General features: G+C 39.7%; 1 protein-coding gene across 4 annotated transcripts in view; it reads right to left on the reverse strand.

Annotated features, from left to right (window-relative positions):
* Positions 1–5,859: 5,859 nt before the first annotated feature.
* Positions 5,860–27,395, reverse strand: part of DIAPH3 (diaphanous related formin 3) — an 801,864-nt gene continuing 780,328 nt past the window's right edge. For all 4 annotated transcript variants that reach the window (XM_073663944.1, XM_073663945.1, XM_073663943.1 and 1 more), the window contains one exon: positions 5,860–7,769. In XM_073663944.1, coding sequence (XP_073520045.1) covers positions 7,513–7,769 — 257 coding nt within the window. In that variant the 3' untranslated portion in view covers positions 5,860–7,512. The remainder of the gene's footprint in view (positions 7,770–27,395) is intronic.

The raw sequence follows: 27,395 nt of genomic DNA on the forward strand, positions 1-27,395 counted from the left end.
GTCCAGCTGAGTAGTTAATCTAATGAGGGTTTCTTTTTTTGTATGATGAGTTGCAGTTATTATTGGCATAATTTAATTTACTATATAATGCATTGGCAAAAATTTCTTTGAGGTGTAAAAATGGGAAAAAAAATAGCCACTCTGTTGTTGCAATTTGTGTTCCATTTTAAATACATTCACTGTGTAGTAACAATGACTGCTAAAGGGAAGATTTCACTAGAGAATGAGCTATTGTTTAAAGGGAACCTGTCATGTCAAGAAACGCTGTTAAACTGCAAATATGGGGTTAATCTGAACGTAAATAGCGTTTTGGAGTTGTGAGAGCCCCGCTGCTGGTTGGAAATTAACTTCATTCTTCCCGGCAACCTCTGGCTTTAAGTCATAGGGGTGGGCCGACACAAATGAAGTCACCGTTTAGTGCATAGTGATCGGCGGCTGTAACCGCAACCCAGCACTGACTGACAGCTGGCTCTAATGCTGAGCCGCTCACTATGCACTGAGCGATGACTGAAGCCGCGCTTCTATAACTGAAAGCCTGAGTCTGCGGCAAGGAATAAAGTTCATTTACTCCCGGCAGCGGGGTTCTCGGTGTGGACGTTCGGCAGATTCAGAATGCTATAAACCTGCAGATTGACCCCCTATTTACAGGTTAATAGCGTTTTTTTTTTTTTTTTTTAACATGACAGGTTTCCTATAAATCAGGATTTGGTGTTGCATGTATTTTTAAAATACTTTTTGCAATGTTTTTTTTTCTCACATCATGATCAAAGTTCGTAATCTTGCACAAATTTCACATTCTCCACTGGGGCTAAACTCCCACTTCCTGTCCTTCCAGGAAAAGGTTTTCAGCAAAGCTCCATATTAGCAGACGCAGGATTACAATGACAGATATCACCTCTATACACAACAGATAAAGGATCCACACAAGCTTATTAGACAATAAAATACAAAATATAGGATTGGGCTCTACTCATTATGGCATTGTACATATGCGGTTTCCCGAAACAAGTCTAAAAAGTCCCACTTGCCAATGTGAAAATTGCAAGATTTCTATTTTCAATACAGATTGTGATATGTAATAAAAAATAAACTTTGCCAAAAATATTTTAAAAATGTGCTTGTTTATCACAAACACCTGATTAAAACAATAGATCATTTTCTGATGATAGCTTCCCTTTAACTGTGTTCTGCATCTAAGTGTGATTATGGCAATACCAAATTTATATAGGGGGAACAGCAAGGTGTAATGAACACAGACTAATATGCTGTGTGCTCAGTTGACCGAGAGATACTAGCCTTATGTGAACTAATGTGACTTCCGCGTAAAACTGAAGGTGGCACCACAGCCGCATCCACTATAGGGCATGTGAGTTGGGGGTAGGGGAGATGGAAGACTCTGTCCTGATGCCAACACTGGGCCCCTTTCTGCCCCACTTCACACGTTCAATGGCATCTGCTTCCTGGATACAAACACAGTGGAATACAATACAGCTCCCTGATCCATCATTCACTCTGTGCAACTGAGCTCTCAGCATAGCAGATGCGATGGCATCACTAATGCGTGTCCGCTGTATGAAGCTCCAGGACACATGCTGCAGAGATCGGAGCAGCAGGGAGAGGCAAGTATTTTTTATTTTACTTGTATGGGGCTGCCATTGTGTGTGTGGGAATTTAATGTAGATCAATCATACTGTGATATCATTGTTGTTTGGTCCTGATGAAGAGGCTTGAAAACCTTGAAATGCGTTGACATAAACCACATTCATACATCACCTTCGTGTGTGATCGCATATTTGAACTATTGGGCAGCGCAGATTTTGAAACCACCATATTCCACATTTACTACAACAGATTTTCTTGGTGGTCCTGCAGCAGGCTCATATGCCTCTATAGGAGTTGTGACTGGCACAACCCTATCAGGTCATCGTACCTTTAACAGTTCACACCACCTGTTTGCCAGATAAGACCCTATTTGTGCTTTTTCTCTTTCCAGTTTTTCTAGTTTGTATTACGCCAAAGGAAACATAAAACAGCTAGATTAATGTTTGCAAATGCACACAGGAACAAAGAAATTAATTTTTGGAGACATGTCCTGTGGTCACATGAAACATAATGACCATTGTTACGTTTAGAGGAAAAAGGGAGAAGGTTTGGAAGCCTAAAAACACCATCCCAACTGTGAAACACGGGGGTGACAGCATCATGTTGTGGTGTTGCTTCGCTGCAGGAGGGACTGGTGCACTTCACAAAATAGATGGTATCATGAGAAAAGAAGATTATGTGGCAATACTGAAGAAACATTTCAAGACATCAGACACCTGCTTTGAGCAGGGGGTTGGACCAGATGACCCAGGAGGTCCCTTCCAACTCTACCATTCTATAATTCTATGATCAGCTAGGAAGTTAAAGCTTGGGTGGAAATGAATCTTCCAAATGATAATGACCCGAAGCATAGTGCCAAAATGGTAACAAAGTGGCTTAAGGATAACAAAAGTCAATGTTTTGGAGTGGCCATCACAAAGCTCTGATCTCAATCCTTTTGAAAATTTATGGGCAAAGCTGAAAAGGCAGGTGCGAGCAACAAACCTGGATCAGTTACACCAGTTTTGTCAGGAATGGGTCCAAATTCCGAACAACTATTGTGAGAAGCTTGTGGAAGGATATCCCAAACGTTTGACTCAAGTCATTCAGTTTAAGGGCAATGGTACCAAATACTAATGAAATGTATGTAAACTTTTGACTTTGCAGTAAGTAATAAAAATGCCTTAAAACATTCTCTCTCTCTCACTATTCTGGCATTTGGCAAATATTAAACATTATGGTAATCCTAATTGACCTAAAACGGGAAAGGTTTATTCTGATTTCATGTCAGATATTGAGGAAAAACATGCAGATGTGTCTTTTTATATAGTGGATGTAAACTTCTGGTTTCAACTGTATATGCGTGTATATAACACACACACACACACACACACACACACACACATATAATATACATATATATATATGTATATAAAGATAGATGTATACAGTATACATAAATATATATGGTGTAGGGAGGAGCCCAATTATAACCTCTACTATGGAGTCCCTTGACTAGCTAAAGTTTGATGAAAACGTGACAATACAAAGTTTCTAAAGAAGGAAATAGTAGATTTAACAGAAGTTCAAGTTTTAAGAAAATCAGGACACTAGCTCATCAACTGTGTTTTACAATTACTCACAAGGAACCAAACAAACCAGCCAGACTATAGGGCAGTATATTTGAACTACAGCCTAGAAAATATCTCTGAAACTCAAAGAGATAGTTGAGGCTCAAGATGTTGAAATTCAAAGATGAATGGATTACTCCTTAGGGCTCTTAATTCTAGAATTCCCTCCCTCTGGCATCTCCTCGCCTGCCTGGACTTGACTGACAGGTCATATGAAGAGACCTGTTCATCAAGATGAGGAGGGCAAAGAGAAACAGAAAGGGAGAAATCCAGCAGGCACGTTTTCTCGTGCCTGTCTGTTTAAACTTTATTTCTTTGCAATGAAGGAGCATGTCACCATCTAATCATGGGCAGCTTCTAATTTGCTGAGAGGTTTCCTTACGCTTATGTTCGCACGCAGCATTTTTTTCTGCATTTAAAGGTTTTGTCACCAAATAATTCATCATATTGTATTTTTTGAGCATTTTTTTCACTCATTGCTTTCTATGGGTGAAAAAACACTGCAAAAACACTAAAAGAATTGACATCCTACGGATTTAAAAAACGCCGCAGTTCTAAAATTCATTCTTGTAAGAAAAAAAAAAGTTTGTGCATGACATTTCTGAAATCTCAGAGCTTTTACTGGTAGTGTAAAGACATGTTTATTTGCATAAAAAGCCTGCAAAAAATACCATGTGTGAACATAGCCTTAATCTGCAATATCATTGAGTAATTTTATTTCTTAAACACAACTTTAACTTGAAGGCTTCCGGTCATACGTGAAGATTCCTATTTACCCTGATGATGAGCTTATAGCACAATGTTCTGATCACTTTTACTAAAGGAAATACACAGACACCAGCTTTGGTACAAACTCCCCTCTTTATTTGAGATTGGTATATACAGTGGTCAGCTATGAAATCATACCCATAGCTTCAGGAAGTGTGAAACACAAGTTGCTGCTGGCGGTCAGAACATTTACGTGACATAAGACTTTTCCATGTGCTTTCAGAGCAGTGTTTTGATAACATAATCAGGCACAATATTACAATAAGGAATTATATCTATCAACTGCTTAGGAAATCACAAGGCCTCATTAAAGCTGACCCGTGTGCACATGCAGAGTATTGCTGATCAGGTAGAGCATGACCCAACTCTCGACGTTTGAGGAGGGTGGATGGAGGAGTGAAATGGAAGAGGTATTTGCAAGTTTATTAGCAATTTCAATAATAAGCATGTAGTGTTTATAGAATGTAATGCACTATGGTAATAAAAAAAAAGCAAGACTTAGAGAATAATGACGGCAATAGGAGAAGATCCAGATTGGTATATAAAAATATTTACTGCAGAAATGCTCCTTAAATGAAGGCAATGTTCTCTACAACCAGGATTCTGCCATATATTACCTTATTTCTTACAAATATATCATAAACTAACCTAATGTGTTTTCTGCTGCAAGCTGTGGTGCGTTCTGACATCTTGTCAGCCGCCAATTGCTAAGTACTTTGAAGGTTTAATACCATGTGGAATTTCTCCCAGCACTGGACTTGTTGACCTGTTGTGTGTGCTCTTCACCCTTGACTGAGAATGCCGGCTTTGACGGAGGGTGAGAGAAACTCAGCCTTTGCATTTGGTTCTTTAATTTCTATCTGCTCCATTAACGCCAACATGTTTTCTATTACGTCTAATTAAAGCCTGTGGTTTGGTTTATGCCTATTTAACTGTAATATTTACAGGTTCTGCTTCTTTAAGATAATTTTCAATTTGTAAGATTTACTACCCCAAAGCAGATCGCTGTGCCCTTGTACATATAGAGCAATTTCCATATACAAGTAGTGTACTTTGGTATTCATAAGTTGATCGCATAATAAATATATACTGCAAGTGCAGAATCAAAAACAGTGTCTATAATAAACTGGGGAAAAAAAAAAACTACAAGGAATTCGTAAAAGTGCAAGAAATGATTGTCTTGTGTAGCTTCACCTTTAACATTTTACAGTTTGCATAGCAATATGGAATACATAATAATAACTTCACAAATACATTGCCATTGTTATCTTGCACCAATCTTCAGTTACAGCCTTTATTATTGCCCATAGCAGCATTCACAATTCTGCATACCCCTAAGCTCAATTTTCTAAGCACCTACTGCTTGTTCTGCATAAAATCATGTTATAATTATTTATAACTGAGAACATATTCACTTGCCGACTGCAGCTGTTAAGCGACTACAGATTAGTTCCATTGAAGCCAATCGGTAATCGTTTAATGGCTTAAAGGGGTTGTCCACTACCAGGGCATCCCCTTCTAATTTCTCAAGTATGGCCCTGTTAAAATAAAAACACCCATACTCCCCTCCGGTGCCTTTCCAGCAGTGTCAGCACTCGCGTTCCTGGGGCTCACATGTGGATGTTACGTAACACGAGCCGTGTGCCCAATCAGCGCTAGTGTCATTGTCCTCACCTTCGGACATATTGAACATCAACAGGAAGCCAGGGCTGACTTCCTGTTGATGTTCAATATGTCCGAAGGTGAGGACAATGACACTAGCGCTGATTGGGCACACGGCTCGTGTTACGTAACATCCACATGTGAGCCCCAGGAACGCGAGTGCTGACACCGCTGGAACGGCACCGGAGGGGAGTATGAGTGTTTTTATTTTAACGGGTCCATACATGAGAAATTAGAAGGGGTTGCCCTAGTAATGGACAACCCCTTTATTGGCTTATTTACAAAGGATGATGAACATTATATGCACGCAGAACAATCTTTAATACTGTATGACCATTGTGTGTGCATAGAAGATTATTTTATCAGCAGCCCCTATCCTGATAGCACATATGGACATATGTAGCTGAGAACGATAATCTTTAAGCTTGCATAAAAATCATTTCATCAGACGAACAAGTGTATTGTATGAATGATGGCCCAAAAATTAACATCCAGTGCAGTGTAGCATTGTAGATGTTCAGTTTAGCTGTATCTGTTAACAAATGGTTAGATAGGATTTATGGCAACTTTCACACAGAATTGTGAATGCAGCTCTGGAGTATAGTGTAGGATATAACAAAAGATCAGTAAGAAAAAGAAAAACACATTGACTTAGAAAATAGACGTAGAACAGTTTTATATTTAAACATTAAAAAGATGTTCTGAAGTGAACACACATCTTCAAGCAATATTTATTACAACATGTGACAAAGCAGCCATTCCAGGAACAAAGGAAACATTAAAATTTGTGTTACTAAGCTGCTAATGTTTGTGAAGGTGCCAATCTGTTATTATAAGTTTACATATAAATGCGAAGAAGAAATAGAAATTGCACTTTTGCTGAGCTCATAATATAACTGCTGACTTTGTGGCATCATTACAATAGGACTGACAACACTGCAAGATAACATACTCATTGGTTGTCACCAAATCTTATCAAATAACTGATACTGTGATAGTACTGGAAACTTTGTGAGTATCTTAAATTCCCATCCTAGTAGGTGTTTGATTCAAATGCACAGAAAATAAAAAAAATTTGGATATAAGGGTTTTGTCCAATTTCTGCAAAAATAAAAACGAAAAAGAACCAAAAAGTGTTAAGGAAATAAAAACTACCCGTGTTTTTTTTTTTTCTTATTCCCAGAGCGAATGCTTTGATGATCCCAGGTGACATGTTGAAGAACTGTCAGCACATGATTTCAGCAGTCAATCAGTGGTCACAGCGATCACTTGCTGTAAAGCTGGCATTCATGGTCAGCAATGAGCAATTAAGTGACATACTGGCAGATTGTCAACAAGCACTGGAGGGACTGCACAGGGTCTTCTGCACAGGGTCTTCTGCACAGGGTCTGCTGCACAGGGTCTTCTGCACAGGGTCTACTGCACAGGGTCTACTGCACAGGGTCTGCTGCACAGGGTCTGCTGCACAGGGTCGACTAGACTAGAGAAGTTCTACTCATTTTTTGTTTTATCACATTTGCAGATTTTATATTTTATAAATTGGACAACACCTTTAACTACTACTGCAGCAGTTATATGATACGAGCTTGAGGTAAGACTTCTGCCCACAGGCTGTTGGAGGAATTGGTTAAAGAACAGCAAACTACACTACAGTCATTAACTATTATGAAAAAGTATGAATACTTTATTATGCTATTTATAAGCTTGGGGCCAGGAAGGGAATGATAGAAAGAAAACCCACATGAATAGGCAGTTATGGAATGCTTGACATTGCACATGCTGCTTTCCTTGGTTACTTGTAGTTCGGTTCACATGGCTTTATTTATATTTTTATCTTTTTGATAAATGTAGGAAGGGCCCCCCTGCTTTGTTAAAGAGCTCGCAGTCTTGCAAGTAAAGCTTCAACTTCTGGAATTGACTCTGCCTTGACAGCAGGGTTGTGACCTGCCCCTTTGTCTTTCTGCCCTTCTGACTTGCACACCTCTTTTCTAGCGGTAATCTTGCTTCTTGTTGCAGAAGCATGAGATTCCAACTCATAACTGAGTTCCTTAGCAACTGGAGCCCGTGCAGCTGTAGAGTGGATATTTGGTCTTGAACGTGATCTCTCAAATTGAGGTTTTTGGTTTTCTGTGAAAAATAGAAGTAAAATGCTAGGTTATTAAATTGAATTACATTTTAAACATACATTACATTATATTTCCAATTTATCGAACACGGAAAAGGTAATTTAAGGCTGAAGCTGAAAGTAGGAGGAAAAGTAAAAATATGCATTAAGCGCATCGAGGAAAAAAAAGCAGAGGAAAATATATACTGGTATTAAAAAGACAGTCTAGAAAAAAGCGATTTTGTAAAGTAGTAGTTTATAGGTGGATTGGGCCCGAAAGGGGAGGATATTGATGACGGTAATACATTTTTATCAGGGTAATTTGCATTTCCACATAAAATAGGTCTGATAAAGAGAACGTATCAGCGGTAAATATATTTTATTTTCTTTTGCATCTATTACGAAGAATATGCAGCCTTGTCTTCCTGGTTATAAACTCTCCGTGTCGGGAGGAAACTTTACATTTGCAATGAAATGAGCACCGCAGTTTAATGTTCCCAAGAAATCTATTTTCCTCCATTGTGATCTTTTTCTAGAAGATCACAATGCGATGACTTTCTGACTCCGGAGGGTGTGGACATGCCTGTCTGCCTCTCTGCTAGATTGTGGAGACAATACGGCGCCGGACTACTGGCAGCCCATTGCAGCAGCAGAAGCTTCTACTTTATTTTAGTTACAGTTTTGTTACAGTTATTTTATTTTATTACCTTCTCTGGATTGCAACGTTCCTGTATACTCGTCTATTGGGGATGGAAGATACAACACTTCCCACACTATCAACTGCTGCTGGGCACACAGCACGAGATCTGCACCTGGATCTTCTTCCACCACTTACAAGTCTCCTGCAGGTACAGACACTCTGGGGCAAGCAATACGGACCATCTCAGCTAATGCTACTGAAGGATGCATGCTGCTACCCACAGCCTGTGACAGGGATACAGCCATATGTGAGCGGTGGAGGTCACTGTATACGATTTGCCATGGAGAGGACTGGTGTGACGGGTGGGAATAATGACGGGATGGTGGACCCTAGGTCTGTTGCTAAACGAGCAGTGTATTCTAGGGATCGTCTTCTGGAACTGCGCAGGATAAAGTCTTCTCCAGCAGTGGCAATACTGAATGTTCCACGGGAAATAAGGAGACCTTTCAGAGGCTGCAGAGCAGGCAAGAAGATCAAGTCCTGGAGGAGAAGGTTTAAACCAGTGGTCCCATCCATTATCATGGGTAACGTACGATCGCTGGGAAATAAGTCGGATGAACTGCTGGCTCTGAGTAAGACCCAGAAGGAGTTTAGGGAATGCAGTCTCATGTGCTTTACAGAAACCTGGCTGCATGAGGAGGTCCCAGATTCATGTGTCTCGGTACCAGGGTTTCAAATGGTTCGGGCTGATAGAGAGAGAGTTAGATGCGGCAAGAAAAAAGGTGGAGGAGTGATACTCTACATTAACAACAGATGGTGCAATCAGGGGCATGTAACTGTTAAGGAGAAACATTGCTGTCCAAATATTGAACTGTTAGCAGTGGGCCTCAGGCCTTACTATCTGCCTAGAGAATTCACTCTTGTTATTGTAGTTGTGATGTATATACCACCATCTGCGAACCCAGAGGCTGCTGGGGATGTGTTGTCAGGGGTGATGGCCCGGCTTCAGACTAAACACCCAAACTCTCTAACTGTAATTTCTGGGGATTTCAATCGAGTAAAGATCTCATCTGCAATACCAAAGTTCTATCAATATGTCAAATGTCCTACACGGGACAACAACACACTGGATCTCCTCTTTGCTAATGTTAAGAATGCTTATTCATCGGCTGCATTACCCCCCCTGGGGAAATCTGACCACAACCTCATACTATTGTCTCCTGCTTACCAACCAGACGTCCGCAAACAACCAGTGACAATTAAAAAGATAAGGAAGTGGTGTCCAGCAGCAGAGGAGGCGTTACAAGACTGCTTTGATTGTACAGACTGGGAGGTGTTGTGTACCATGAAAGAGGATTGTGATGTTAATGAGATTACTGGCAGAGTTACTGATTACATCAACTTCTGTATGGACATTGTAGTACCTGTTCAAGAGATTCGGTGTTATGCAAACAATAAGCCATGGATTACAAAAGAGTTGAAACATTTACTAAACATGAAAAAACTGGCTTTTAAAAGGAAGGACAAGGAGGCATTGAAAATTATACAGCGAGACCTAAAGGGGAAAATTAAGATTGCCTGTGAGGCATTCAGAGTTAAATTAGAAAATCAATTTGCACAAAAAAGCTCCAGAGAGGTGTGGGCTGGAATGAAGCTAGTGACTGGGTTTAAGGCAAGGTCGGAGCAGGGGGGTGGTGGACTTACAATGGCTAATGAAATGAATCAGTTCTTCAATAGATTCAGCAATAAAGGTGCGGTAGCAGCAGGGAAGGGGGAGGAGGCCGGGGAACAACTAGCTAAATTAACAGGGGGTGAAATAGATCATTTCTCGGTCTCCAAAAATGACGTGAGGGACCAGTTTAGTAAGCTGGCCATTGGCAAAGCAGCAGGGCCTGACGGTCTCAGTCCACGTGTCCTCAGAGTGTGTGCAAATGAGTTATGTACTGTCTTCCAGCATCTCTTTAACCAGAGCTTACAATCAAAGAGAGTACCAGTGCTATGGAAGACTTCCTGCCTGGTGCCGATTCCCAAGACTACCTTCCCGGCTTCCCCGGGGGACTATAGACCGGTGGCCTTAACATCGCATGCGATGAAGTCCTTGGAGAGAATAGTACTTGCTCACTTGTGTCCGAGGGTGATGGCGCATACTGATGCTCTTCAGTTTGCGTACCGGCAGGGACTGGGTGTGGACGATGCTGTAGCGTCTCTGCTACAAACAGTACATTCCTTTTTGGACAATGATGGAACCACAGTGCGTGCTTTGTTCTTTGATTTCTCTAGTGCGTTCAACACATTACAGCCACTCTTACTGCGAGGAAAGTTGATTAAAATGGCGGTGGATGAGGGACTTGTGAATTGGATAATTGACTACCTGTCGGATAGGCCACAGTTTGTTAGGTGGGGGACGGCTACATCAGATAGTGTACTGAGCAGTGTCGGAGCCCCGCAGGGAACAGTGCTGTCGCCATTCCTCTTTACATTGTACACAGCTGACTTTCAGTATAAATCAGACCGTTGTCACCTCCAGAAGTACTCGGATGACTCTGTGATAGTTGGCGGTATTGGGAAGGACCAGGACGAAGAGGAATATAGAAGGGTGGTTGCGGACTTTGTAGTATGGTGCCAGGCTAACCATCTAGAACTAAATGTTAAGAAAACCAGGGAGTTGGTGATGAGCTATGGAAGGTGCAAGAAGGTATGCCTACCTGTTACCATTGACGGTCAGGATGTGGAGATGGTGGACAGTTTCAAATATTTGGGGGTTTACCTGGATAGCAAGCTAGACTGGAAGTGCCACATGGAGAAGGTCTACAAGAAGGGGATGAGTAGATTGTACTTCCTAAGGAAGTTAAGGTCTTTTAATGTGTGTGGCAAAATGCTTGAGGTGTTCTACCAATCCATTGTGGCTAGTGCCACCTTTGCGGCAATAATTTGCTGGGGTAACAGTGTGCGTGTTGCTGACGCCAACAAGCTCAACAAACTTATAAAGAAGGCTAGCGCGACGGTGGGCCTACAGCTTGGGACTTTTGAAGAGGTGGTAGAGGATAGGATTAAGAAGAAGTGCAGAGCTATAATGGGCAACAACACACACCCGCTTTATGAACTGTTTGCGAAACAGAAGAGCACATTCAGCAATCGCCTAATACAACTAAGGTGTAAAAAGGAAAAATACAGGAGATCGTTTGTTCCAACAGCTATGGGGGTGTTTAACAAATGTCTGAAAAGCAATGTCTAAAGCATTCCAAATGTTTTGTTATTATATGTGTCATGTTCGAGATCTGTGTTCTGCTGCTGTGATACCGCAATTTCCTCCGGGATAAAATAAAGTATATCTTATCTTATCTTATCTTATTGTGATCTTTTTCTAGAAAGCGACTATTAAGAGACAATGATCTTGACTTATCACAAGTGCGGAAAAAGACGGCCACACTGGAGGATGATTAAGTGACTTTCTGAGGCTGACTCCTCAAATCGTTAGTGCTCATTTTCAAGAATGATCCCTCCCAAAGATATGCAGGCTTCTTAACGCTGGCATATTCAATATTCAGGCAACCTTGAGCAGGGGGATTGAAAATGTCTTCAGAAACTTGATGACATTTAAAGTTTTTCGGTTATCGGCTGAAAGATGTCCTATCATCTCAATAGTAATGACTTTGGAGCACAGGCAGTCACTCATGACAGTGTGGTTTATGCGAGAGCTGAAAATTCCTACTGAAAACAGCTTGTACATTAAAAGGTGGTTGCTGAAGATATTTACTGCATTGTCATTTTTTGACCACGGGCTCACAATGATGGATGAGTATGTTACACACAATCTTGACAATTACCAACAGAACGTCCACCGTTTGGTTACAAGAAAATAGGGAGAAAATATCTTCAATTGTAAAATAAGACATGTAAAATGTAACTAGCATTTGTTGAAACTGGAGAACATTCCCCAGCAGAATATTTGCGGTTATAACTATGTCCAGCGTATTGTCTCCCTTCGACATATGTAAAATACATATATTACTGTCACCTATAGTAATATATACTGCGGGGAAAGATATCCGATTAAGTTAGTGGATGTATAGAGAGGTAATTTACTTGACTTATGTTTTACTTGAGTTTTCAAGGATAACATCGGAGCAGATAAGAGCCATCTAGTAAATACATCTTATGTACCTGTAAAATTAAACTCCAGCTTTATGGCAAATATTACGTTTTATAGATTTTCCAATCTTGTTGAAAAAGAGATGTATAGTAAAATCTCAATATTCCGGCACATTTGGGACTGGACGGATGATGGATCAGTAAATGCTCTTTACAACATAATGTTGTTCATATCCAATCAAAGGCGATATAGAAGTGTTTCCACCATGTCAATTGCACAAGAAAACCTCTTACAATTTGGCAATACTAGATTCAAATGGAGAAAAGACCATTTTTGGCACTTCCAAGCAGCATGTGCGACTTTACAGTAATGCTGTTTTTCCTCCAATAGTTAGTCTAACTGGTCATCAAAATGTCAAAAATACTCCCGGACTTCAGGATATTTCATCCACTGGCTCTTTTTATTTAAATCATAAATGACTTAAAAGAAGCACTCCCATCAAAGTTTTTATCCTCTTAATATATTGCAATCATCATACTACGGTATATTGCACTGTGTATTTACAAATGCTCATTTTGTCTTTCTACCCAGTTAATTATTCTCTTTTCTTTGCTGTATGTAGAAACAGGAAGTCTTTCTTCCCTTCATCAATCATTCCCCTCTTCAACTTCTGACACAGTTGCTCCTCACCCGTCCCTCCCGCCATAGACTTTTGCAGTGACTCCTGACTTGTGCAGAGAAAATTAACCTCCTGCTTCTACAGAGAGCTTAGAAGGACTCAGCTAGTCAGTTTTTAATCATGTGATGTCATAGACTTAATGGAAAAGAGAAGAATTAACTGGGTAGAAAGGCAAAATGAGCAATTGTAATTACACAGTGCTGTACATGATTACTGCAATATATCAAGAGGATAAAAACTTTGATGAGAGTGCTTCTTTAAATTGCTACGGTTTGGCTTACAATTAAGCGTTTATCAAGAACACTGCTTTGATAAAGCTGTGAATGGAATATACTGATGTTCAGGATTATTTTTGCCATGTCAGCCAAAGAGAATTACCAGAATGTTTGACATGAAATGAGCTTAAAAAAAAGTTATTTAAGTCTAGCATTCAACAAAGTGACCACTATTTACCATAGATGCCCCAAAGTGATTTATATATATTTTTTTAGTATGCTTGACATTATATTTGCCATTGCAAGTCTGCTCTGGATAAGGGGTTGTCTTTTCAAATGTCTGACCCTTAACTTCCAGCCCATATATTCCATCACTTGTCTCAACATAATCAGTGTTATTCACTTTATCAGCCAGTGGTCAAACACAGTGAAACTTACCACCTTTGATGTTGAACGCATTTGATGTTACCAATGTTCAGTTCCTTTACTTGCTATGTATATTGGCAGTTTGTTTGAGAGGACAACACAATTTTTCAGTCCAATGTTGGGTGTTCATCACAAAGCTTTTGCTGTATATAAGGATAGATATACAGCAAACGGCTCAGCACTAGGCTGAGGAAGCTCAGCACAGAGAATTAGTGTAAAAAAAAATAAATGTGAAAAATTATAAATGTGGGTTAAAAATAATATTAAGATTTGAAATATTGTACAAATTAGTACTGCTTACTAAAACATACAATGGGCCAGATTTACAGTATCAATTCCTCAAAGCCAATGCATGTGAAAGAATGGCGAGAGCTTTCGAGTCAGGACGTGTGTGACGGATCAATGGACATTCTAAGTAGGAAAGTGGCATTAAAAGTCCGATTTGGCATGATTCGTAGCTTAAACCTATTTCATCAACAGGGAGCAAGACAGTTTGAATAATATATTTTACTAAAGTGAACTTCTAACAATATCATTTGATGACATTCCCCCTTACACATATATTATATACTATCACAAACACCAGCCATTAGATGGTCTGGCTATATTAGCCCATTGAAATGCTGGAAGAAAGCGCAGTTACGTAACTATTACCAATTAATGACTAATTAACCCTAGTCTAAAACATGAAATGGGTAGAAACAAGATGCAGTGCTGAAAAGAAATGAAGAGAAAGAGAATGCTGTAGATCATCCTATGCTGCATTTAGCAGATTTGTGACCTTTGATCTATTACATTAACCCTGTGAGTCCTTTGGAGAGATCCAAGGTTGTGGTATTCATAATAATGGCTTTTTTCCAGAGTATATTGAATACAATATGAGCACACATCATCATAAAGAAGGAAAAAATGGAAGCATGAACCAGCCAAATGCGATAAAGAAATGAATTTCATCCGCATGTTGTAGGGGCTTGCAGCATATTGGAGTGGTAATGAGCAGTGGGCAAAGAAAAGGGTTACATTTTTTCATTAAAATTGTGTAAATTTTGAAAAAGTCATGCCTTTGAAAAATAATGCTATTACAGGAAATGCTGCTTTATTGAAAGCCGTGCTCTGCGTGAACAAGTAATTAATAGAAAGGTTAAATCTATTTACATTGCTAGGTGAGGAAAGTTATATAGACATTTTGCATAATTGGCTTGTGACTTTTTAAAAATGCAGTTATAAATAGTGCTTACAATGCTTCATTAACCTATAATTGAATTACAAATTTAAGATCTGGTCTTGCTTGTGTAAGGAAAAACTACTTTCTGATAAGGAAGAAAAAAGAAAAAAAAAAAAAAGAGTGATGCTAATTCTCATATTCTTCGACAAACGCAGCACACCAACTTAGAAATACTCCACTTCCTCACAAGATATTCTTAAACACAGAAATTGTAAGATATCAAATAGTCTAGTGAAACTACTTTCATCCAGCATTAATGGCATCTTACGTGCGTCAGAATACCAGAAACCCTAGATTATTGGATGGCTTGGAAGAAAATATAAAATGTACTTGTAAGAGTAGGTATCACTGAGGAAGACGGCACAGATTTGAGGAGCCATATCATTGCTTTTAGATGATCAGTCTTCTATTTTTGGGTAAGTGAAAATTAAAATGATCATGAAGCTCTGAGCTGAATAATCAGATTGAACTTTTTCTATAAATGTAGCATAACCAGTTTGATCATTTAAAGGAGCCTTCCCATAAAAATTACTAGGAATTGCAATCACTTCCTTATTGCTTGGGTTATGACTGCTGGAATCCCCACCAATCCTTGAACAAATCAAAGTTTTAAAAAGGGTTTGTCATTTTTCTGCATTCCGGTTCAGAGAGAGGACATGATATTAGAGACAGCAGACAAAATGTCACTGGTGTTGTGTATTAGTGTGGGGTTAATTTCTGGAGATACCGTGTTTAATTGTTGGGTGCCATCAGCTTAGAGATGGCACGGAAAGCGAACTCTGCTTATAGTTTGTCTAATAGGGGCTAGAAAGAAAGGACGAGGTGATATGGGACGGATTCGTGAGGAAGCCAGAAAGTAAGGGGGAAGAGAAGAGGAAGAAGAGCCAGCAAATAATACACCAAAAGAGCAATTAAAGAGGTAGGAAGAGAACCAAAAGAGAGGCATCCTTGAGAACGATGACGTGGAGCATAGTGAGGAGAAGAGTGTGGTCCATGGTGTCAAATGCTGCAAAGAGATCAGGAAGAGTCAAAAGACTGTAGTTACCATAAGATTTAGCTGTTAGTACATCAGTAGAGACTTTACTAAATGAAGTTTCTGTAGAGTAGAAACTCTGGAAACCAGACTGTAAAGAGTCAAGAAGAGATTTACCTGAAAGATAGCAGATTGGACCAAGCATTCCAGGTGTGTACAGATAAAGAGAAGATTGGAGACATGTCTGTAACTAGCAGAACAGGACAGGTCAAAATAATTATTATTTTTCTTAGTAACTGGGTTAGGGCACCATATTTTAAAAAGGAAGGAGATATACCAGAAGAGAGAGGGGGTTAAATATTTTACCTAGGTGGGAAATGATAACAGGGATGCTGGACTGGAAGGGGTCACTATTGAAGGTAGTAGGGCGAGAAGAAAGGAGTCTGGAGACTATTTTTGTGACTTGGTCAAGTTTGAAAAGTGATGGAATGAGATGAAGTGTGGACGGAAATAGAATCCATAAAATTAGGGGGCTAAGATATAATTTCTAGGTATATTGGCTTACTCTTTGTGAGGAACACACCATTTTAATTTACATTTTGGGTGTTCATCACAAAGCTTTTGCTGTATCAGCACTAGACAGATGTCAGACTAGATAAATGATAAAACCAGTTATGCATAATTTATGCAAATTATAAAATTTAAAGGGGTCTTCCCGCAGACAGAAAATTAGATTTTCACAATCCAATTTGAAGATGTAAAACATGTTCAGAGGCGTGAAAGTCCCCTTTTAAACTGCTCCAATCATGAACTAGAATAAGGGATTCTAAACATACCCATGTGCACAAATATTAAAGGCAGTCTCAAAAAAAAGTTTTATTCCTTTCCCATCATAGTCGTTAATGGGGAAAGGTTCCAGTGAACTTGGACTTAATCCAGCCCACTTCGTTTGATAAACATGATCTCAAGATGACACCAGAAGTGTATGGTAGCGTCAAAGTAAGGTGGGTAGAATTAGCACCGAGGTAACAAAAACATCATAGCACATGATATGTTCACTCCTGACACACGAGTATTTTAAACAAAATCTTAAAGGTATTTCTAAAAATGGATTAGAAATCTAGATTTATTGTTTCCAATAGTAATAAATCCAGTCAATAACCAGTTATTGGGCACTAAAATCAGCAGAACCACATTACGTGTCTCACGTCTCACTATACAGATAGGGGAACATTAAGAAATGCATACATGTTCTAAAGCCGCCCAGCTAAGCTATTGACAACCTCTGAAAAGTGACATTCTGATCGGTAGGTATCTTTAAATGGCACAATCTGAAATCCGATCAAACAGAAATATCTAATTTCAGTCTTATGTCCATGCATGCATAGACAGACGGGTGTCACATGACAGCTACAACTGATGGAATACTGGAGACTGCGGCTAATCAGCAGCTGCTAATTGGCTGCAGCCGTCTTGTGATACAACAATGTTGCGTCACCGCTTGAGAACACATGGCTGCCACCAGAGGAACGCCGCTGGTCTGGGAGGCAACAATACAGTGCTCTTATTTTATGATAGACAGTAGACTATTAAAAGGAGGTTGTTGAGTAGTGGACATGTTTAGTGGAGTGGATACTACTGACATGACGGCCATATAAACCCACAACCCAGGATCACCAACCTGAAGACAGGCACTTCAGCTTTGCAGTACTGGTGAACAGCACAAGTATGTGTAAGCCTGACTCTCATTATTCGATTTAGTAATTATTCTCATCCCAACTACATCTTTTAGGGCATCATTTCCCTTTAACTGAATATTACAAACGTGACCAAATTAGCATTTTAATGAGATGTTGATGGAGAATTCATACTTCAGGGCTACATTAGTAACAAACTGACCAAATCATAATGGTAATCAGGCCACATTAAATAAAATCCATTTCCTATTAAAAAGTAAAACAAGTGAAATAACAGACTATGATAAGTAATTGTGCTAATTCCACACGCCACCCTCTTCTATAACAAATTAAATCATAAACCAAGACAGAGTTTTCTAAGTAATGAACATGAGGAGGAATAAAAGGAGAAACTACTGGTATGCCTAATAGCAAACCTATGTGGATTTCATCATAGTGAAAAGTGTTTAAAGCCGTATTGTCAATCCGAACGACTGATTTTCTCTTATCATAATCAGGCTTGAGTGACCTGTGAAGGATGCTGGAATTTCAGAAAGCAAATCCAAGTGCACATTTCAAAGTCCGGACATGTACATGCTTTTATTGTCAATTTTCCAGGTATTTGCTTGTCTGATATTTGAATGCAATGCGTGAGGACATCCCAGGCATACAAATGCAAACTCCTCAGATCAATAAGTATATATTTTTTTAATCGTGTGGAAAAATGGAATTGTTATGGTGTGACTTAGAACCAAAAGAAAGTCAAACTTTTATGGCTTTTCAAAGAATGTCACTGCATCTAGATTTATTATTTGCAACGTGTGTTTGAAGTTATCTCCATATCTTAGTAGCTGCATTTTAAGATTTTGCTTTTGAAATTTCAGATGGTCTTGATCTTTCTAAATTAATTTTCTAGAAAGTGCTATTTTCTCTTTTAAGCCTCACAGGGCGTATTTATAAAAAGTTTAATTTTGTCAACTGGTTATGGGTTGTAAAACTAGGGCAATTAGTGAAATGGGTAAATCTGGCATTGACTTTTTAATATACTTTAACCTCTTGCCTCCAGAGCAAATTTTCATTTCTACGTTTCCTTCCCTTTCTTGCAGGAGCCATAACTTTATTTTTTCAGTCAACACAGCCATATGAAGGCATTTTTTTGTGGGTCGAGTTATAGTTTTGAATGACACCATTCATTTTACCATAAAATGCACTAAAAAATGTGAAAATGGTTGCAAAAATGTAAAGTTTTTATTTTTTCACTGATTGAGCAGTTTTTTGTGGGGGAAGCAGACGGTCTTAATGATGGCAATTTAAGCAACTTACCAATTTCAATTTGGTCAATTTTCATTTCATTTTTTTAGGAAGGTGTGGTGTTTTGAAAATCATAATTCTAGCATTTAGATTTTTTTCTCTTAACGCTTACTGCATGGATTAATTATATATGTTGATTAATCAAACTTTTACAGACATGGCAATACAAAGCATGTTTTTTTATTTTTAATAGGGAAATGGGGTGGGGGATTCACATTTTTTAACTTTTTGTTCTCATAGAAGACTTGAACTCGAGATCACGCCATTTAAATGCTGCTCTCAAAGATATCTAAATTGTTAATAGCAGCGATCAGAGCACAGCTCAGACCACTCCCGTTATATACCGCTCACTGAAAAGAAAATATAATTCAAAAAAACATCACAGAAAAAAACAGCTGTATTTACCAACACCAAGACACAATCCATGCACTGCAGTATGCAGCAGGCCCCATGATAAAGGCTGAGGCAGCACAGCTGCAAAATACTGATGAAACAACCACTCACCTGGCCACCATTCATGGAGGGGGTGGTTGCCTACTACTACAAATGCACATGGACAATTTATCATGTCGGCCTGTTGCATCCTACAGTGCATTTATATTGTATCTTATTGTTGGGAAATACGGTTACCTTTCTGCTGTAATGTTTTTGCTGTTAGAGACAGACGACCCCTTGGTGATCCAAGCACTGATGCAGAGTACATGTACCATATGTAGGCTGACTGACAGATTAAGATGTTAAAAAAATTGCATGTGATAAAGTAAACTACAGTACCAAAGTTAAAACTGTTAGGGCTTGGTCGGATCACAGACTGCAGTGCACGGACTAGCCGCTGATCTCCAGACCTTAGAATGACAGTGTCATATATTTCTTAAGGGCTGTCACGCTCAGGTAAGCAGCAAGTCCATGCATTGCAATCTGTGATCGGAGAGAAATCCATGGACATCTGCATGAGCCCTTAGACAAGAGTAATTGAATCAAAAATTATCAGCAAGATGCATTATGTCGCTTGATGTGAAATGCTTGTAGAATTCTCAATGTCAGAAAAATTAGTACGCTCAATTGTGTCCCATAGCAAGACTCGGGGCATCATTTTTTGTTCATTTTCCATTGACAGAGCTGTGTGATGCCTTGTTTCTTTTATGAAAAGATTGTGTTTCCAATGCTACTATTTTATATATACGCTACTCACAAAAAGTAAGGGATAATTTTTCGCCAAATTTCTAATTTTTTATAAATAATCACAAATCATATCGAACAAATTTTATCACCATCATGAAGTACAATATGTTATGAGAAAATCTCAGAATCAGTGGGATCCGTTGAAGCATTCCAGAGTTATTACCACATTGTGTTTTTGAGGGGAGGTGGACTTATTTCTTTACAGATCTTAGCAGAGAAACATAGGCTCACACGCTCAAAACTTGCTCCGGGGCCTGTAAGGCTCTAGTTATGCCCATGGTCCCCACCTTGTTACTCACAGAACTAAAAGGTTAAGGGGGGCAAGTTGAGAGAGAGTAAGAAAGAAGCAGTCAAATGTATGAGATTCCAACATATATGCAATTATTCTCATTATTCTCCAAGTGGTATGCGCTCCCAGAACACAGTAGGTAGGATGCGGTGATATATTAAATAACCAAATTTTATTAACATAGCATACAACGTGTTTCAGCTCTTATGAGCATTCTTCAGGTATTACTTCTTCAGATTCCAACATAGGCAGGATCAAAGCCTATATAAGCAAAGAGGAGATCACAAAGATGATCTATTCCGAGAATAGGTTATTAGTAACAAAGTCCTCAAAAACTCATATAATGTAGTCTATGAGATGAGCTCGCAGGGAATAAACTGCTTCAGTACAGAAATTCCAACCTGAGAACATCATATGTAAATTTCAATTATTTTCTACTTATTCTGACCTGGACAACCCCTTTAATTAGTGAACTCCATTCGCTGAACATGTTGTTTTGCAGAGTTGAATACAAACAACTGACACAAGAGAGAACAAACACAGTGGTAAACCACACAAAGAGCCAAAGCCCAGAGCTGAGGAGGCGAAGGGGCGAGGATGTATATTATGCAGCTGGTATATTACTGACATGAATGGAATACTACACAAACTTTATTTCATGTCTGTTACAGTTTAACCGTTATATATCTGATACCCAAATTTATTCCCTGAGACTTTACTGCATTGAAGTTCTTTACATTTGCTGCCGCAGTTTTTATTCGCACCATATTTTGTTATATCTTTGCAAGGAAAAGCAAAAGGCAGCCATTCTTTGTTGTGTCTCTCAGTCACTGTGATTATAATTGTGAAATTCGCATCAGTGGAAGGGTTAAATAAAACATTAAATGAACACCAAGAGACTGGGGACACCAGAGTTTATGAAATGGCAGTACGAAGGCAATCTGAACTCCGTGCTTTAATAAAGAACTCGCTCCTAAATATATTGTAGCTCTTCTTCCTGAAACCTCTTATTTGTCTTTACAGGTAGTGGATACAGTATAATACACAGGGGAGCCCTAAACAAACTGACACCATATAAGCACAGCTGGTGAAAGTGCAATCCTCCCTCTCAAAGAGCCTGGAAATACACCAGCAGGAGACCTGTGAAGGGTTAGTCAAGAAGTGGTTAGAGGGAAATCTGTCAATGTTTGAAGAAAACAGTTTGACAGCCGGTTTCAAAAACAGAATAAACCAATTGAATGCCCTCGGAAAGCTCAACAGGAGATTTTTTTTAATTTGTTCTTCAGGAAAATGGAGCCCTGTAGTAGGAATGTTTGATGGCAGAAAACCGCAGTTTCAGAATGTGGCCTTGTCAAAGAAGCTTGCAGCGGAATAGTTTTTAATATTTCATGAAGTTTATTTAACAAATAGTTTTCAATAACATGTATGGCTCAGGCGAAGAAACAAAGTCGCTGAAAATGCTTTGTCTTTGCTTCTAGCATCACAGCTGCTTTGTATCCAACAATCCTCAATTTTCCCGGCTGCAAAATCACTTTAAAGGGATTGTCTAGTTTAGTAAGCCCATTTTCAAACACCCTATAAAGGAGTTAGTTAATAGAAGTGGGTTTTGTACATCTATCCATCAGAGTAGAGAGCAGCAATAAAGAGCACCTCTCTCCCAAGAAGAGCCAGGCATTGTAGTGTTTGCTTTGTCCCGGGGGTCAGTGTTACAGGAAAATTGAAAACTAGCTGGTGGGAAACCCTCATTGGTCCCAGCTGATTGCTGATGGTCCCTGCAGTGGTCAACTTCTTGACCACTAATTGCTGGGGGACCATCTAATTAGGGATTATCCAAAGAGGATGACCTCCTTAATGTGCAGCTCAGTAGCGGACACAGACAAAAGGAAAACCACTGTGATAGCACAATATATGGGCCCCTTTCAGTGGAAGTGGGCCATTTTACCTCTTGGGGGCTTGTGTGGCTGCACATGTTGCATCAATGGTTTGTATGCCCCTGGTGAAGCTTGTTTATATATCTAAACCCTCTTTTTAATTTAGGTTGCTTTTGTAGTGCCATCATATTCTGTAGTGCTGTATGGAAATTGTCATCATGCGCATCATCCCTATCCCAACAGGACTGACTATCTAATAACTCTAATCAATAAACAAAAAAATCATACAAAGATGCTGTAATTAAGCTCAGAATCATAGGTTTCCTTTTAGTGTGGGGTGACACCTATACAAACATGATATATAAATATAAGTCCGTGCAATTTACCAATGAACTTACATCAGGGATAAGAAGGCAAAAGCAAAGTTCATTGTTGCTATGGCCTTCAGTTTGCAATTTCAATCACTGCTTCTAGGAAACACTGGTTGTACATGAAGGCTTTCTACTTCTTTATGAACATTAAGGTAGTTCTCCTGTTCAATATTTTGACAACTCTACATATGAAGAAAAAGTGTGTGTGTGTGTGTATATATATATATGTAAACACACACATCTATATAGATAAATGTATATATCTAAATATATACTGTATATCTATAGATAGATATATACACATTGTGACAGGGTCACTGGCAATATATGTGAGGGAAGAAAGGTATCACGAAGATTGCTATCTTCCATGCTGTGAAACCCAGAAGTTTCTCTCCAGCATGTTATGTGCTGAGAAGGGTTAATCAGCCATGACAGGGTTGGGTTTTTGTGAGTGGCTGTAAGAGATGGGTGGGACGGCCACTCACCATATCTCCACATCAAGGGTGTGGCTGGAGAAGTTAAATGTCCATGTCCAGCTACGGAGTTTTTTTTTCTCTGTTGTGTGTTTGGAGACAAGGAAGTCTCCAGTCTGTGTGTATGGAGGCCTGAGAGCTCCACAAAAGTGTTTAGGTGAGCTTTGTTGTTGTACCCTGAGCGGGAAGGGGGGAACCCTGCTGGCCTATGGACTGTGCTACTCATTATCTTTGGTTTCTCGTTATGCCAAAAAGGCCGTGCTTATGTTGTTGAACCCTGCATTGGTTTATGTTGTGTCCTAATAAACCAGCAGGACATTAACCCAAGAAGCGTTCCTGTGTCTACCTCTGTGAGAGCAGAGTGAGTCGCATTACCACAACATATATTTCTATAAATATATATACACATATCTATATAATGTAAAATTGTCACAATATTGAACAGGAGAGCTACCTTAGTGTTCATAAATGTATCTATCTATTTATACACACATCTAATGTAGGGATTTCACACTCTTTGGCAGTCATTCGTGTTGAGGCAGGCAATGCAGCTCTTTGTGGGTGGTGCAGTTTTTAAAGTAATTGACATTTCTGCTCAGAGTCACCTTGGGATGCCAATAAACAAAAATTGCAGATGTGGAACACTGGAGCATGGAGGTACTTAATGACTTTTTCCAAGAATATGATCATATCTATTGTTACAGAAAAATTATATCTACAGTTAGGTCCAGAAATATTTGGACAGTGACTGAATCTTCGTTATCTGGGCTCTACATGCCACTATTTTTGATTTAAAATGAAATAACTGAGATGCAATTGAAGTGTAGAATTTCAGGTTTAATTAAAATGGTTGAACAAAAATATCCTGTGAAAAGTTTTGGAATTGCAACCATTTTTCTACGAAGCCTCATCATTTCAGGGGCTCAAAAGTAATTGGGAAAATTAACTTTACCATAAATAAAATGTTCATTTTTAATGCTTTGTAGAGAATCCTTTGCAGGCAATGACTGCCTGAAGTTTTGAAGCCATGGACACCACCAAACGCTGGGTTTTCTCTTTGTAATACTTTTCCAGGCCTTTATTGCAGCTGACTTCAGTTGTTGCTTGTTTGTGGGTTTTTCTGCCTTAAGTTTTGTCTTAAGCCTGTGAAATACATCCTTGATGGGGTTGAAATTTGGTGACTGAATCAGCCATTGGAGAATATTCCACCTATTTGCCTTAAAAAACTAAGGTTGCTTTCACAGTATGTTTTAGGTCATTGCCCAACTGTACTGTAAAGAGCTTGTTAGAACCCTCCTGTTTGTTTTCTCCATCTTGTGTTTTGCGGTCACGTGACCATCTGCCTTTATATTCCAGCTCCGCCCTTTTGGCTGTGCTGGACTTCAGTGTTTGACTGTTTCTCTAGCCAGGTGCTTCTGTGCCTTTCTCTGTCAGTTCACTTGGTCCTTCTGGGACCTCTAGTACCTTTTTGTCTGTCTTTTTGTGTTCTGCAACAACTTCTCTGTTTAGGAGGTGTCCCATTTTTGTCCCAGTCCTTAGTTCTTTTATGGACCCCTCCCCTTATTCTATAGGTCTTCCTTCAGACTAGCCGAGGACTAAGGCGGGTCTGTTTGCTAGGAACAGGCAGCCCGCTACATCGTAGGGATACAGCTTAGTCTTACTGTAGGGACAGCTTTCCCCTATCTTTCCTTAGTACTTGTTGCAGATCATAACAGTGCTGTCCAATCAACCTTGCTGCATTTGGTTGAATCTGATCAGAAAATAAAGCCCTGTACACTTCAGAATTCATCCGGCTGCTTCTGTCGTCAGTCCTATCATCAATAAACACTAACCATAACTCAGTGGCATTGGAAGCCATGCATGCCCATGCCATCACACTGCTTCCACCATGTTTTACAGCACGTGTTGTGTGCTTTGGATCATGAGTCGTTCCAAGCCTACTCCATACTTTCTTCTTCACATCATTCTGGTTCAGGTTGATCTTAGTTTTATCTGTCCAAAGAATGCTTTTCCACAACTGAGCTGACTTCTTTAGGTCTTTATTTTTAGCATAGTCTAAGCTGGCCTTTCTATATTTAAGGCTGATTAATGGTTTTGTTCCTTGTGGTGAACCCTCTATTTGCTCTCATGAAATTTTCTCTTTATGGTAGACTTCAATATTGAAACACCGACTTCCTGGAGTGTGATCTATACTTGGCTGGATGTTGTTTAGGGGTTTTTCTTCACCATGGAAAGGATTCTGCGATCATCCACCATCGTTGTCTTCCGTGGACTTCCAGGTCTTTTTGAGTTCCCAAGCTCACCAGTGCGCTCTTTTTTTTTTTCAGAATGTACCAAACTGTTGATTTGGCCACTCCTAACATTTCTGCTCTCTCTTTGATGGATTTCTTCTTTTTTTCAGCCTAATGATGGTCTGTTTCTCTTCCATTGTGAGCTCATTTGACCGCATGTTGTTGGTTCACAGCAACAACTTCCAAATGCAAATGCCACACCTGGAATCAGCTCAGACCAGTTACCTGCTTAATTGATGGAGTAATGAGGGAATAGCCTATGCAGGATATTAAAGATCTCTTAAAATAATTGTCCAATTACTTTTGGTCCCTTTAAAAAGAGGCAGCTACATATTAAAGAGCTGTAGTTTCTAAACCATCACTTTAATTTGAGAGTATTCATATCCGAATTAAAGTTAAAAGTCTGCACTTTAAGCCCATATCGATTATATGACTGTATCTTGAATATGTTTAGGTAAACCGCTAAAATGCCAAAACTTGTGTCACTTTCCAAATATTTCTGGACTTAACTATAGTTCATCAATATATAGTGTTGCACTTTGCAAGTGGCTACACCTTCCTGTTCAGCAGTATTCAAGGCATGCATAAAGAGTTTGTTAATCTTGAAATACAGTGTATATATGCAGTCAATTTCCCATATATAAGTCAATAGCCTGAGTATGTGCACTATATGCCATTTTACTACATGAAGAAACACTGCTTGTAAGCATGCGTGGAACTGCTGTTGGTGGAAGGGAGACTATGGGAAGAGTAATTTACATGGAGAACTGATCAGTTATTGTCAGGGTAAGAAAGAATATATATTTTTCCACTTTTATACGCTTTGCTTATGTACTAACCACCATTTTGTGTCTTATAACAATAAGCTTTCCTTGCTACGTGTTATTAAGATCGAAATTTATGCTAAGATGGCGCCAGTATGAGCCAGCACCTGTTTCAGAGAAATGAAACCAAAACATCAACTGATTGTTGTCTGCCCAGAGACTGAGTTAAGGAGACGTGGACCAATCAGGAGTGGCCGGATACTAGACATTTATGGCTTACCCCACCCCGAACACTCCCTTTCCCCTCCCCATTATGTAGTGTATTTAGGTTTGTGCATGCGGAAATAAAGGCAGAACATTGCTGAGATCGTGGCTTGCCAGTAGCCTTCTGAGCATGCTCTGAGTTTGAACCAGCTTGTTGTCTGACTCATTCTTTGAATGGTTGACCCATGCTCATAGCCTTAATTTGGAGTGACTGGAGGACGAGTGGAATGTCGCTACGACCCCGACAAATGGCGCCCAACGTGGGGCGTGGCTAGCGGTACGCCGCCCTCCCGGACCCATATTGCTGACTTCCCTGGTGGTGACCGCGGCGGCTGAATTTGAGGCCTGATCAACCTCCATCGAACACGGTAAGTCGAGATATATTTTATATGTCTCACTTGCCTGTGTGTCAGCCGCAGCGGTTCCTGTGGGATTGTCAGTTTGGATCTGGGTGGGTGACCGGTCGAGTGGTGAGACCTCAGGCGTCCCGTGCCACGTCCCGTACCAGCAACTGTGAGACCGAGTGACGTCGCATGCCTGCGCGTGCTCGTGTGAACACCACCTCCTCCTCCCCCGGTCACTGTACTTTTCTTAGATAGCTGCCTCCCGTGACTGATAGTCGATTCCAAGCCATCCCTGAATTGTAGTGTAAGAGAGAAAGAATCTGTGACGAATTGAGGAGTGCTCTTCGTCTACCACAGAGACTGCTGTAAAGTCAAGGTTAGAGAAGGGGATAGATTGAGGTGTCTCTCTATCTCACCAGTGTATTGAGGTGTGCTCTACACTGACGGGTGGTGACCTGTAATCAGGGTGCCGTGGTGAGTTGCACTGTAAAGTTGCCATTCAAGGTTAGGGAAGGGGATAGATTGAGGTGTCTCTCTATCTCACCAGTGTATTGAGGAGTGC

This window comes from Phyllobates terribilis, unplaced genomic scaffold, assembly GCF_046119375.1.
Source record: "Phyllobates terribilis strain yellow unplaced genomic scaffold, ASM4611937v1 Scaffold_2__4_contigs__length_985480577, whole genome shotgun sequence".
Taxonomy (NCBI): domain Eukaryota; kingdom Metazoa; phylum Chordata; class Amphibia; order Anura; family Dendrobatidae; genus Phyllobates; species Phyllobates terribilis.